The following is a 13,423-nucleotide window of genomic DNA, read 5'->3' on the forward strand; positions in this document are numbered from 1 at the left end:
ACTGAGGCTCCGGGTGGTGCAGCCACCTGTGTGGAGTCACCCAACCAGATTCCACTTGGGCTGTTTGACTGCAGGTCCTGGCCTTTACCCATCCAGACCCCAGCTCTGCCTCACGAGCCGTACACTCCTAAAAATTTCTGAGGACCCCTAGGGGCTTTTGTTGATGTGGGTTATATCTATCAGTATTTGCCATATTAAAAATTAAAACTAAGGCTTTAAAAAATTTATGTATTAAATCATTAAAAATAACAATAATACATCCATATTTTATAAATGAAAACTAATTGTATTTTCCAAGACAAAAAATTTTAGTGAGAAGAGTGGCATTCCTTACCTTTTTGCCACTCGCTTTAATGTCTGGTTGAATAGGAGACAGCTGGATTCTCACAGCTGTTCCACATCCAATCTGCCGTGACGAGTTGTTTTGGTCAAAGCATGTGAAGAAAATCCGGCCTCACATTGGGATGTAACTGGAAAGGCGAGGAGCATTGAGGATGCTGGCTGAGACCAGGGCACAGTGACAGGGTGAGTGACAGCACCAGATTGCCAAGGTCTGTAAGGTTCAGCTGCAGCCTGATGAGAGGCCAAATGTGGGGATGAGGAATTCTGCAGGAAAAGCAAATGGGAGACGGCGATGGTCCCCTCGATCAACCTCCAGGTCGAAAGTTTAGGTCAGCCCACAACTAGTGATGCTACTGTATGCAGACCCAGAACAGGCCCTGCTGGCAGAGATGAAGCCCACGGGCCTCTCAAGGAGCTGGTGGAGGGACGGAACCAAGTCACTCCCAGTCAGGGATGGGGGCCACCTGGGTGGGCAGATAGGCTCTGGCTCAGCCCGCATGGGTGGGCCAGCCAGCAGGGGCCTAGGTTTGAATTTCAGCTCAGCCACTTGCAAGCTGTGTGGCCCGAAGCAAGTGGCTCAAGCTCTCGGGCCTCAGTCTTCTCATCCATGAAATGGGCGTTATCTGTAGCCATCTACATCCTAGGTGGCTGTGTGGATCAGATACAGAGGTATGTGTAAAGCTCTCAGGACTATACCTGGCACGTGGTAAGCACACACACTTTGGCTGTTAATATTCAGTGCTTGAATCCCTTCTCCTGGTGGTCCTTCATCATCAGAAGCTTGCTACCTCACCTCTGGACAGCTCATCCTGCAATGTGACCTTGACCTTGCTCCGTCTAGAGGTGGGGCCTACGTCTCCTCCCCTGGAGCCCGGGTGGACCTTTGCAACCCCTTCGCCCCACAGGAGGGGCAGAAGTGGCGCTGCAGGACTTCCAGGGCTCTGTCATGAAAGGGGCTATGCCCCGCATGACCTCTGCTGCAGGGCCTTTACACTCGCAGTTCCTGCTCTGGATTCTCTTCCCTGGCAGCTCCTTCCTGCCATGCAAGTCTCAGTTCACATGTCATTGCCTCCAAGAAGCCTCCCTGAACCCTCAGATGTACAGTGGCTCCCCCTGGCACTCAATCCCACGGCCAGGTTTCATATTCTTTATCTGAAATTCTCTCTCTCTCCATTAGAATGTGAGCTCCTTGACAGCAGGGGCCTCATCTGTCTTGTTCTCAACCTGGTGCGTAGCGGGTCCTTAGCAGCCAGGTTCCCGGGGGGCACTCAGTAAATACTGGTTGATCAAATGAATGAAGGCACAGTCCCAGCTCTCCAAGTTTCTCCGGGGTAAACACCCACAGACAAGGGGTCTAGCCCCTCTGCCATCTGGTCTCTCTCCCATCCAGGCATTTCAGCCAGGCTATATCCTCTTAGCATTCCACACCTATAAGCCAACCTGACATGTCTGGTGGAACCCTGTCAGAGAAGGGCTTTCACCTCCCTTCTCTGTACTTTTACTAATGCAGCCTCATATGGACCAACCTTTTTGACCATGCTTTAATCAAGGCTCTTTGGGTTGGAAGAAATAGAAACCCACTCAGAGGCACTTTAAGAAAAAGAGGCAAACGTATAGGAAGGAATCAAGGCTACCTCATAAAAAAGTGGGCCTCACAAGAGACCAAACTGGAAACTATTTAAAACCATCTGACGGGGCTTCCCTCGTGGTCCAGTAGGTAAGACTCCGTGCTCCCAATGCAGGGGGCCCGGGTTCGATCACTGGTCGGGGAACTAGATCCCACGTGCATGCCGCAACCAGGAGTCCACATGCTGCAACGAAAGATCCCGTGTGCCGCAACTAAGACCCGGCACAGCAAAAACAAAACAAAACAAAACAAGACAAACCACATCTGAGTTAGCGGCTGCCTGGCTGTCTGTCTCTGGGGCCACAGGGTCCCTTGCTCGCTCTGTCTCCACACACATGGTGGAAGGTGGCTGTCCTCCCCCATCTCACTTTCTGCCACCAGGGGAGACAGAAGGGGGTTCTAACTCCAGAGTCCCAGGTCCCAAAAGAGGCTCTGGTTGGCTCAGCTGTGCGCCTCTCAGACCAGGGGGCGGTGTTGGGGAGGGGCGTCGCCCAGCGCTGTCCCAGCTGCCAAACTCCATCACTGCAGGCGGGTGGGCAGTTTTCTGAGAAGCAGCTGGCCCCAGGGTTGAAGCCACCCCAAAAGGCCTGCTCTCCAGGGGTGACATTAAAAATACGCCACAGTGGCACAGCCAGACCCTGTGCCAGGGCATGGACGGTGGCCATAGCGGCGGGGCGGGTCCTGAGGCCCCTGCTGTGGGGCCGCCCCCTTCCTGCTGGCTGGCTGTGAGGGGTCAGTGTGCTAAGTCCCCAGACCCCCAGCACTTCCCACCCCTCGTCCCACCCCTGCAGACAAGGGTCACACTCATGTTCTGGACTCGAGACTCCAGTGAGCGTCCTTCTCAGCCTCAGCTCATCCTAGAGCCACTCAGGGCTTGCGAGGGCCCCCGAGTTGCCCCCAACGGGAGTAAGTCTGTGCAACGCTTTCCCTTCCCAGGAGTCCCCTTGCGGTGGACACGCCTGGCGGCGTGTGTCTATCACAAAGCATGTGGTGGCCAGGCGGGAAGGCAGTCCCCTCCCGAAGCGTCTCCCTGGATTTCTCAGGACCCTGGGGCCTGCCTGGGGCCCCACACAGCTCTGGGAGCGCATGAGCCAGCGCCCACGCTGTGGCTCCAGGCTGGTGGGCGGGCAGGTGGCAAGACGTGTGAAACGCCGGTGGCGCGTGCTCAGCGTCGCGGAAACCGGGGAGGCCTCCGGGCCGCTTCCTGCCCATCAGCTTATCTACAGAGGGCAGGGGCTGGGCTAATCGGCAGGCAGGGGGCCCGAGCGCACAGCCACTAGTCAGGTCCTGCCGCTGCCACCTCTCCAGACCAGGTGTTTCTCTGTTTTCAAAACGTGAAACAGAGAGTGGGAAACCACCTTGTTGCACCCTCTCTCCTTATGAGAAGCTACGAGCCGGCCGAGGTGTACAAGGTCCCCTTATCGCCTCTGGTCTCAAGAAGAGGCTATGCCTGCGGCCTAGGCTCCCAGGCAGGTTTAGACTCCCACACGCTGTCCCTCTTTAACGAACAGCAGGCTCCACTTTGACTCAGGGTGATGCCTGCCTACAACCCCCAACCACTGTTTTGATTAAAAATGCGTTTTATGGAAATCAAAACTACAATGAGGTATCACCTCACACAGGTGAGAGGCTTCCCTGGTGGTCCAGTTCAATCCCTGCAGGGGGCCCAGGTTCAATCCCTGGTCAGGGAACTAGATCCCGCCTGCCGCAACTAAAACAAAAAAACGAAAAAACATCCTACATGCTGCAATGAAGACCCGGTGCAGCCAAATAAATAAATACTAAAAAAAAAAAGTCTACAAATAACAAATGCTGGAGAGGGTGTGGAGAAAAGGGAACCCTCCTGCACTGTTGGTGGGAATGTAAATGGGTTACAGCCACTATGGAAAACAGTATGGAGGTTCCTCAAAAAACTAAAAATAGAGGTACCATACGATCCAGCAATCCCACTCCTGGGCCTATATCCAGACAGACTTTAATTCGAAAAGATACATGCACCCCTATGTTCATAGCAGCACTATTCGCAATAGCCAAGACATGGAAACAACCTAAATATCCATCACCAGATGAATGGATACAGAAGATGTGGTATATACAGACACTGGAATATTAGCCATAAAAGAGTGAAATAATGCCATTTGCAGCAACATGGACAGACTTAGAGATTATATACTAAGTGAAGTAAGTCAGAAAGAGAAAGACAAATACTATATGATATCACTGATTGGCAGAATCTAAAAAAAAAATGATACAAATGAATTTATCTACAAAACAGAAACAGACTCACAGACACAGAGGACAAACTTGTGGTTGCTAACGGGGAGTGGGAGCTGGAGAGGGTTGGATGGGGAGTTTGGAGTTAGCAGATTCAAATTATTATATGTAGAATGGAGAAACAGCAAGGTCCTACTGTAGAGCACAGGGAACTATATCCAATCTCCTGAGATAAACCATAATGGAAAAGAACATATAAAAAAAGAATGTGTATGTATAACTGAATCACTTTGCTGTACCACAGACATTAACACAACATTGTAAACCAACTATACTTCAATAAAATAAATTAAAAAAAAACACACTTTACTTGGTGGCTCAGAGTACACACACCAAAACAAAACTGTAACAAAATGTAGCCTTAAAAATGCTGGCGTCGGCCCACTAATAATTTGCTACAGGCTGCTAACAAAATATGGATCTAGTTGCTGTGCCCTTTGTAACATGTGGGCAACGATGCTTCTCTACCAAACTGTCTCATCAGCCCCCAACTTTCTCACTCTTGTCATTTTGCAAGCACCACCCCAACTGACGTTTCTGTTCCTTTAAATTTTACTTTTGTAAAGCCACGATTCATGCTCCTTACAGAAAACCTGGAAAAGATGGCAAAGTAAAACTCCCGTCTTCTCAGCCCTCACCCCCTCCCAAAGACAACCCTTGTGATTCAGTTTCCTCCCAGACCTGTGGTCAGACTTCAGGACCGGGCTGACTGCATTTTTCTGCAATTCCACAGACATTGAGCCTGCCAGATAACCCAAGCTTCAGGCTTTAAGAACTTTCTTTCCAATTTGGCCATTTGAGAGCAACTTTCTCTTTCAAAATAACAGCTTGATTGAAACATAACCTTCACCCTTAAAGAAGTGTGCAATTCAGTGGTCTCGGTCCGTTCGCCTAACTGCCGAACACCTTCTTTCGAGGCGCATCCACCAGCCTCAGGGTCCTGGTCCGCACACTGGGCGCCAGGCCAGGCCCAGGACACGCCGAGACCCCCGCCCCCGCGGCCACGTGTGCAGCGCCCTCCCAGTCCGCGCAGCCGGGCGCCAGCTTCATTGCACCGTATTAGTTTAAATTTCAGGTGGAAGCAGAGTAACATTTTCCTCTTTGCCAGGACAGCACTGGCTCGGCGCCCACCCGGAACCGTGCCGCCCAGCGCACACCCACCCAGGACTCGGGAAACAGCACACGGACCACCAAACGACCCCAGACCCCCGCTGCGGCGCATGCGCGGTAGGCGCAGCCCGAGAGGGCCAGCGCGCACGCGCCCGGGCCGGTCCATATTGCGCCAACCCCCTTGGCCGAGGCGCCGATGGTTCCGCCCACGGCCGGGGCGGGGCCAGGGCGCGGCGCGAAAATCAGCGGGAAAAGCGGCTCCACTTCCGCCTGCGGTCCTGCAGTCGCGGTCCTGCAGTGCCGGTCCCGCCGCTCCCGCCATGGCGCAGTGCCGCCTCACCGACTTCTTCGCGCGCCGCCGTCCTGGGCTCCGGGACAAGCCGACGCGCACCAAGCCGGCCTGGCGCACCCCGAGTCCTGCCAAGCCCGCGCCCCGCGCCCCGGCCCCCGGCCCCGGCAGCAGCCGCAAGCGCGCCCGCTCGCCCGCCGAGCCCACGCGCGACGAGCCTGCGCCGCCCGCGCGCAGGAGGCTGCGGCTGCCGGCCAACGCGGTGAGGGCGCCGAGGGGAGGAGGAAACTGAGGCCGGGGAGGGGGACAGACGGGAGGGAACCGGTGGAGCGGTGGGGAGGGGGCGGGGCTGCTGGAGAGACCTGCCCAGGAGGAGGGCACCGACCCGGGTCGAACCCAGGCCCCCCGCGGGAGGCGGGGCTAGGGCCAGCTCACGCGCACCTGGCAGGCGGCGTCCCGTAGCCTCGCGGGGCCTCCCTTCTAGAGGACTTCCAGTGATGGGGGGGGGGTGCCTGATCTGACAGATGCTGGGGGAGGGCCAGAGCCCAGCGGACTGGTAAACGCCAGGTTCGTCTGCGAGACTGGGCGAGGGGTCAGGCCTGGGTGACTCTGGACCTGGCTGTGAGTGGGGCGTGTCCTACCTAGTTAACCAAGGGGGCAAGAGAGCTGCCTTCTGCGAGATGGTGCACCCCAGAGTCCTGTGGTTTCATCACCTTTGGGGTCCTTCCCACCAGGTCGCTGGCCCTAGTTCCCCAGCTGCCGCTGGCTCCCCAGAGCACTCTTCTCCCCAAAGCACGAAGACAAAGAAGGCCACCCTCTCAGCCAGTCAGCGACCTTGCCTGGCAGCCCAGGAGGACAAGGTGAGGAGGCTGCACTGAGGGCAGGGGAGGTGGACTGGCCTGGGGTGACAGGCGGGCTGACAGCACTCTGTGTCCGCAGGTGCCTTCCAAAGTCACTCTCTCTGAGCTCAAGTCGTGCCTGCAGCGGGCACAGGAGCTGGGGGCACGGGTCCAGGAGCTGAAGGCAAGTGCGCAGAAGAATGCTGGGGAACCCAGCGCGCCGGAGGACAGGGGGCACCCAGCCGGGCTGTGGTGAGTCTTGGGGGGGCGGCTAGGCACCCAGGAAGGGGTGGCCTGGTGGGAGGCCTGGCGGGGCTGGGCTGTGGTGGTGCGGGTGGGGGAGGGCCGTGCCCTCCAAGGAGTCAGCGCGGTGCAGTTCTGTCGGCCTCCATCTGTGAGAGGGCCAGCTCCTGCGAATTTCAGACCACCTGGACAGCCAGCAGTTACCGGGACCTGCTGCCTGGCACCGTGTCTGTCCTTCCAGGTCACATCGTTATCACAGGCCTCTTACAGACAAGGAAGCCAGGGCTGGGGATGGTCGGGGACCGCCCTGCGTGACAGCTGGGTCCGAGGCCAGGCTTTTGTCTCTGTCCCTGGTAGTGCTCGTGCCCGGGAGACAGTGGGCGTGTAGGGGCTTTGTAAACTGGTGCGCAGTGTGCCCTGGGGGTGGAACCCCCGGCTCTGTGGTCTTCCCCCACCACTTTGCCTGCCGTCGGGTGCTGGAGGGGGTGGGTCTGGGGCTTCTCTCATGGCCCCGCTCCCTCCCTGGCAGTGGTGAGCAGATGCCTGCCTACCAGCGCTTCCACGCCCTGGCCCAGCCGGGGCCCCCGGGCCTCGTGCTGCCCTACAAGTACCAGGTGCTGGCCGAGATGTTCCGCAGCATGGACACCATCGTGAGCATGCTCTACAACCGCTCTGAGACTGTGACCTTCACCAAGGTCAAACAGGGCGTCCAGGACATGATGCGCAAGTGAGCCGGGGGTTGGGGGGTCAGGGCCTCGTCCTGCCCTTGGAGTCTGTGTGCCCTCCGACCCCGGCTCTCTGACTCCCCGCACCCTTGTGCCGTAGGCGCTTTGAGGAGCGCAACGTGGGTCAGATCAAAACCGTGTACCCCGGCTCCTACCGCTTCCGCCAGGAGCGCTACATCCCCACCTTCAAGGATGGCGTTAGGAGGTCTGATTACCAGCTCACCATCGAGCCGCTGCTGGACCAGCGTGAGTGTGTTGGGCCTCGGGTTCTTGCCCAGGACGCTGCACGGTTTCAGCGTGGGCGTAAGGCCTCGGGCACTGGGCCTTGTCTGAGACCCGTGGGGGTGGGCTGGGTGACTGGGGAGGCCTGGCCCTGGGGCTCAGGCCTGGACTCTCCCCACAGAGGCTGGCAGTGCGGCCCCCCAGCTCACGGCGTCGCACCTGCTGCAGCGGCGCCAGGTCTTCAGCCAGAAGCTAGTAGCCCGAGTCCGGGAGCATCACAGGGTGAGCGGGTGCCCCGGCTCAGGTCCTCACGTTGTCCCTGCTGTCGCGGCCCCATCTGCCGCCGCAGGAAATGGGCTCCTCCCGAGGCTGAGTTCTAGAGTTCTCTTAACCACTCTCCACGGCTGTCTTCTACGCGTGGGCAGGCGCGGGGCTGGGCGGGGACCCCTGGCCCTGAGCAGACAAGCAGGGAGCTCGAGGCTGCTGGCCTCTGGCCCCGGGAAGCTTGGGGACAGTCCAGCGGGTGCTGCTGGGTGCTCTGTGCTGTACCCTCAGCCCAGCTGAGCACCTGGGGCTCAGAGAAGTGAAGTAACTTGCCCGAGGTTGCCCAGCTGGGAGAGGAACCCGGACAGCTCTGCACACCCACAGGCAGATGTGCCAAGGGTCACCTGGTGCCCCCCCTTCCCACACAGGCCTTCCTGGCCTCCCTGAACCCCCCCATGGAGGTGCCTGAGGACCAGCTGACACGCTGGCACCCCCGCTTCAATGTGGACGAAGTGCCTGACGTCGAGCCGGCCGAGCTGCCTCAGCCGCCCGCTGTGGAGAAGCTGGCCTCCGCCCAGGAGGTGCTGGCCCGTGCCCGCAGCCTGATGTCACCCAGGGTAAGGCTGGTGCGGGGCGGCCTGACCCCCACGTTGGTGCCTGACAGGCTCCACCCTTGGCCGTGGGCCTCAGGGTAGCTGGACATGCCCTCCCCACAAGCAGAGCACCGCCCACCAGCAGGCTCTGCCCTGGGGCGGTGAGCACAGGCCCTTGATGTGCCGGGGTGACCCTGGGCTGGACAAAGGACTCTGGGGGGGTCCACACAGACGGGGTGTGAGGAGCCTCCCCTGCGGCTGAACCGGGGGGAGGCGTCTCCTGACCTCTCCCCTCTGACCTGCTGCAGATGGAGAAGGCTCTGAGTGACCTGGCCCAGCGCACGGCCCAGCCTAGCAGCCCCCAGCCCCCCAGCCCGGCACTGCCAGCCACCCCCCCGGCCACGCCGCCTGCCGCTCTGAAGGGGGTGTCCCAGGCCCTGCTGGAGCGGGTGAGTGTTGGGCGTCCCCGCGGGGTGGTGGTGAGGGGTGAGAAACGACGCCCCCTGACCGTCCATGCCCACGGCAGATCCGGGCCAAGGAGGCACAGCAGCAGCTGGCGCGGATGACGCGGCGCCCGGAGCACGAGCAGCGGCTGCAGCGGCTCGAGCGGCTGCCCGAACTGGCCCGCGTGCTGCGCAGCGTCTTCGTGTCGGAGCGCAAGCCAGCGCTCACCATGGAGGTGGCCTGCGCCAGGATGGCGGGCAGCTACCGCGCGGCCATGAGCCCCGGTACGTGCAGGGCCCTCCCCACGTCCCAGATGACGGCGGGCACCGTACCCTTGGGCTCACCTCCCGAGGCTGTCTGGCCCCCTCGGCTCCTGCAGCCTTGAGGGGCTGTTCCCACCCTCTCAACCCAACCAGCCTTGTTTCCCCTGTGGTCCCTCCATCGGCCCCCAGGCCCCGTAGGACTTGCCTGTTGCCTCCAAGGTCTCTGGTCCCTCAGCTGCTGGGCACCTCCCACTGCGGGGTTTCCGCGGGAGGGCCAGCTCCTCGGCAAGGCTGTGTGGTCACTACTGGAGTCCTTCCCGATCTTGTCCCGGGAGGCCTCACAGGGCCCTGACACCCAGCCTCACGTGCCGCCCCCCCTCCGCAGGGGAGATGGAGAAGCACGTGCAGCTCCTCTCTGAGCTGCTGCCCGACTGGCTCAGCCTCCACCGCATCCGCACGGACACCTACGTCAAGCTGGACAAGGCCGCTGACCTGGCAGGTGTCGTGGCACAGCTGGCCCGCCTTGCCCGTGCCGAGGAGGCGCTGTGAGCCCGGCGCACAGGTGCCAACACTGCCGGGCCGCTGGGCCTGTGTCTTACTTCCACTAGGAACACGATGCACTTTGCTTTCCCTGTCCCGAGTCCCCGTGAGGGTCAGGGCTCTGGCTGCTGGGCTCGAGGGCTTCTGGCCAGTGTGGTGGAGGCCCCCCTCATACACGGTGCAGGGAAGTGGGGGGCGCGGGGAGGGTAGTGTGGCTGGCGGATAACCCTCCCAGGTGTCCACGTGGGATCCTGAGGTGGTCCGGGAGTATCTGGGTGGGCTGGGTGTCACACAGGGCCCTCGTAAGAGGGAGGCAGGCAGATGGTGAATCTCAGATTGGAAGATGCCAGCAAGAGCTGAGAACCAAGGAGCAGGTTCTCCCTAGAGCCCACAGAAGGAACCAGCCCTGCCTACCCACACTCTGATTTTTGTACTTGGCCTCCAGAATTGTAAGATAAAGTTGTTTGAAGTCCACACGTGTGTGTGATGAGTTACAGCAGCAGGGGAAGCCAGGGTGGGCTGCCCCTGTGTGTGCAGACGGCGGCTCACAGGGCTTGAGAACCACCAAATGCTAATGTCAGAAAGCGCCCAGCCTGCCCGGTGGGCCCCTGCACCTTCCCACACTGACACTGGGGAGGAGACTCCGCTCTAGAAAGTCATTTATTCTCATTCTCATTCCACTGTCAACGAGCCTGCAGCTCCAGGCCTTGGGGCTTCCAGAAGCCCCAGCAGGCCCCCCCAGGCAGCAGCCCTGCTCAGGAGAAAACCACTTAGCCACAGACGCATAAGTCCCCCCCGCTGGACTTCTGGTCCCCCTGGTGGCCAGTGGGGGTCGCTGCAGCCGCCCAGGCTGATCCTCTTTTCCAGTTGGGGCCGGGGTCACTCGTACTGCAGGAGAGAGAAGAAGGGCACAGGCCCCAGCTTCTCCCTGCCCTTCAGAGAGGTCAGCTCCACCAGGCTCACGCACTCCAGCACCTGGGCCTGCAGCTGGCCCAGCAGCTCACAGGCTGCACGCATGGTTCCTGGGGAGGGAGGGGTGGTGTGGAGACAGGCCCTGGGAAACTAGAGTGCTGAGACCCATCCTCCACCCCCGCCAGACCCTGACGCCAGGCCCGCTTCGCTGGCGGAAGATCCTCACCGCCAGTGGCGAGCAGATCATCCACAACCACCACCTTCTGCCCTGGCTCCAGGGCGTCCCTCTGGATCTCCAGCTCAGCCTGCAGATGAAAGCGGGCACGTGATCTACGAGCTTCCCCAAAACGGCCTTGGTGTGCAGAGCTCGGCAACTGACAAGGGGCCACCCCCTGGGCCGCAGTTGTTCCAACCCACCCTGTCTCCTGTCTCTGCCAGCCTGGCCCAACTTCTCAGCCTCTCTGAGTTCCCATGTCCACTCCAACCAACCACGGCAGCTCCACTGGAGTCCACGACTCTCCTTTTGGGAATGGAGGGTCCACAGAGGCAGCCCCCAGCCTTCTCACCTTCCCGTATTCCAGTGCGTATGAGACACACACAGTGGGGCCTGGCAGCTTCCCTCGCTTCCGGATGAGAATGCAGCCCAAGCCCAGCTCCTGGGCCAGGGAGGGACCAAACAGGAAGCCACGGGAGTCTAGGCCTGTCGGCGAGACCTGGGGTGTTGGGGGGCAGCTGCGTGGTACAGCAGCATTGGGGTCCCCATGGGTCAGGGCTGAACAGTGACAAGTAGCCATCACAACCCAGGACACACAGCCTTGTTGCCTCCAGATGAAAGACCAATGACATCCATCCACTTTGGGAACATTGACAGATCACCTACCACACAGGGACTGCTGGGTGCTGGAGAGGTCAGGAGCTCGGCAGGAGCCACTCCGTACACGGCAGTGTAAATAGCCGTATGGCCTTGGGTAAGTCACCTAACCTCTCTCCAAAGCTCAGCTGCTCACCAGTGGCTGGTGGTACCTGAAACACCCTTAGCAGGCGATTCAGCGTCTGCCCCAGGAGCTTCTAGTCCAGAAGGAGAGGCAGTGACTGCGCCGGCCACCTCCGGGGGTGGACTGAGCTGTGATGGGGGAGCTCAGGGCCTCTTCCCCACGTGGGAGTGTGGTTAGGGAGGGACAGCTTCTGAAGGGAAGAATCCTCTGCAGGACTCAACCAGTTGGAGCCCTCCAGCCTACAGGGCAGTGCTGTGGCCCCTCAGGGTATCCAAGAACCAGGAAGGGTCAGGGGTGGGGCTCTCAAAGAGAAACAGGACCTGCCAGGATCTTCCACGATCTCCTGGGTTTTCCTAAAACCCACCACTGGGTACAGGACCTGGCACGCGGCAGGCGCTCAATGCCCGCTGGTAAAACAAGAAAGCATGCTTGGCCCAGTGGATTCTGGTCAGACACCCCCTGGGGAAATTCAGCTCTGGGGCCCCATCTGTCGTGCCTGCCCTCAGCCCGCCGCCGGCACCCACCCAGCAGAGGCGTTCCCCGGCTGCTGGAGAGGCCTGTCGCCCCTCTCACGGCTGCAAAGTCGGGATGCGGCAACGGGTCTGTTCTTACAACCCAAGCACCGTTGGGGCATCTGGCGGGTCCCCTAGAAGACCCCCAAAGCCACCCTGCCCAGCGTAAAGGACTCCCGACCCTGCGCCCTCATAGCAGACGCGAGCAGCACCAGGGAGAGTCCGGGGACCCGGCGGACCCCTGACGCTCCACTTGCCCGCGATGTAGTCGATCCTGCCGTCGTGGGCCTTTTTCAGGTGATTAGCCAGGAGGCTGATGGAGGCGCGGAAGGAGTCGGGGTCCTTCAGGACGGGTGAGATGTCCCTGGCACGCAAGGACAGGCCTGGTGACTCTCGGGCCCACGAAGAGCCCACCGCGCCCCGACATCCCGGGTCGCGCGGCCCGGTCCGTCCCTCCGTTCCTCCGCCCGCGCGCCCCACGTGGCCCGGCTGCCCGTACCTGAACAGCACGCCGGGGACGGGGAAGTCGGGGAAGCTGCGGATCCGCTGCGCCACCAGCTGCAGCTCGGAATCCGCCATCGCAGCGTCCGCGCGTCTCCTGGGCACGAGCGGGCTAGTAGGCTCCGCGCCTGCGCGGGGTGGGGGAGGCGCCCCCCAGGGGGCGGGGCCGGGCGCCCAAGGCGGCTCCGCGCCTGCGTGGAACGAGGGGGCGGGTCTGGGTTCGGGTGGGCGGGGCCCACCATCTCCCGTAGGAGGTACCGTATTTCATCGAATCTTAATTGCGGTGGGTCTTAAGACACGTGCTTATTTCTTGTGCCCTGAACACTGGCGTCCCCGCCTCAAGGACGTTCGCGCGGGGCCCAGGTGCGAGTCAGGGTTGATGGAGTACGGCGTCTACGCAGCCCCGGCCGGACTTTCGGGGAAATCCTCGCCCGGTTCGGCCAAGCCGAGAGCGCCCGGAGGTCTTCGGCGCAGCTGTGGCCGGGACCCCAGGCCTCGGGCGGTGCGCACTGCCTCGCTCGCTCTTCTTCCCTACCCGGCGGGTCTCGGCTGAGCTCCTGCAGCGCGGTGCGAGGGGGCCGGCGCGCGCACGGGGCGCACGGCGCACACACACGGCCCGGCCCTTTCCCCAGGAGCGCGCCGGTGCCTGAGGACCGGAGCAAGGAGGGTTTCCGAGCAGGAGTGCGGTGCAGAGGCCTGGAAGGGAGTTCAGAGGACCAACGGCCGGG

At 60.7% G+C, this 13,423-nt stretch overlaps 2 protein-coding genes across 3 annotated transcripts; one reads left to right on the forward strand and one right to left on the reverse strand.

Annotated features, from left to right (window-relative positions):
* Window positions 1-5,571: 5,571 nt before the first annotated feature.
* On the forward strand, window positions 5,572-10,249 carry CDT1 (chromatin licensing and DNA replication factor 1). The gene is made up of 10 exons (XM_082438956.1): window positions 5,572-5,904; window positions 6,377-6,502; window positions 6,582-6,733; window positions 7,254-7,451; window positions 7,550-7,695; window positions 7,853-7,953; window positions 8,364-8,552; window positions 8,837-8,977; window positions 9,055-9,256; window positions 9,621-10,249. The coding sequence occupies exons 1-10, from the start codon at window positions 5,674-5,676 to the stop codon at window positions 9,782-9,784; spliced, it is 1,650 nt and encodes a 549-aa protein (XP_082295082.1). The 5' UTR covers window positions 5,572-5,673; the 3' UTR covers window positions 9,785-10,249.
* Window positions 10,250-10,337: 88 nt separating this feature from the next.
* Window positions 10,338-12,849, reverse strand: APRT (adenine phosphoribosyltransferase). Of its 2 annotated transcripts, none has more exons than XM_082438957.1 (5): window positions 12,694-12,849; window positions 12,452-12,558; window positions 11,254-11,387; window positions 10,914-10,992; window positions 10,338-10,663 (listed from the first exon to the last, which is right to left on the reverse strand). In XM_082438957.1, the coding sequence occupies exons 1-5, from the start codon at window positions 12,771-12,773 to the stop codon at window positions 10,353-10,355; spliced, it is 711 nt and encodes a 236-aa protein (XP_082295083.1). In that variant the 5' UTR covers window positions 12,774-12,849; the 3' UTR covers window positions 10,338-10,352. The 2 variants fall into 2 exon arrangements, with proteins under 2 accessions (XP_082295083.1, XP_082295084.1); XM_082438958.1 differs by having other exon boundaries at window positions 10,423-10,797.
* Between the last annotated feature and the right edge of the window lie 574 nt (window positions 12,850-13,423).

Source organism: Balaenoptera physalus (genome assembly GCF_965194825.1).
Source record: "Balaenoptera physalus genome assembly, chromosome: 19".
Lineage (NCBI taxonomy): Eukaryota > Metazoa > Chordata > Mammalia > Artiodactyla > Balaenopteridae > Balaenoptera > Balaenoptera physalus.

Excerpts from the sequence above, each read along its gene's own strand:
- CDT1 (XM_082438956.1), top strand. The coding sequence starts at position 5,674 with ATGGCGCAGTGCCGCCTCACCGACTTCTTCGCGCGCCGCCGTCCTGGG. Across the intron at positions 6,734-7,253 it reads GGGCACCCAGCCGGGCTGTG|TGGTGAGCAGATGCCTGCCT; the intron begins GTGAGTCTTGGG and ends CCTCCCTGGCAG. Across the intron at positions 8,553-8,836 it reads GCAGCCTGATGTCACCCAGG|ATGGAGAAGGCTCTGAGTGA; the intron begins GTAAGGCTGGTG and ends GACCTGCTGCAG.
- APRT (XM_082438957.1), bottom strand. The coding sequence starts at position 12,773 with ATGGCGGATTCCGAGCTGCAGCTGGTGGCGCAGCGGATCCGCAGCTTC. Across the intron at positions 12,559-12,693 it reads GTCCCCGGCGTGCTGTTCAG|GGACATCTCACCCGTCCTGA; the intron begins GTACGGGCAGCC and ends CTTGCGTGCCAG. Across the intron at positions 11,388-12,451 it reads CAGGATCGACTACATCGCGG|GCCTAGACTCCCGTGGCTTC; the intron begins GCAAGTGGAGCG and ends TCTCGCCGACAG.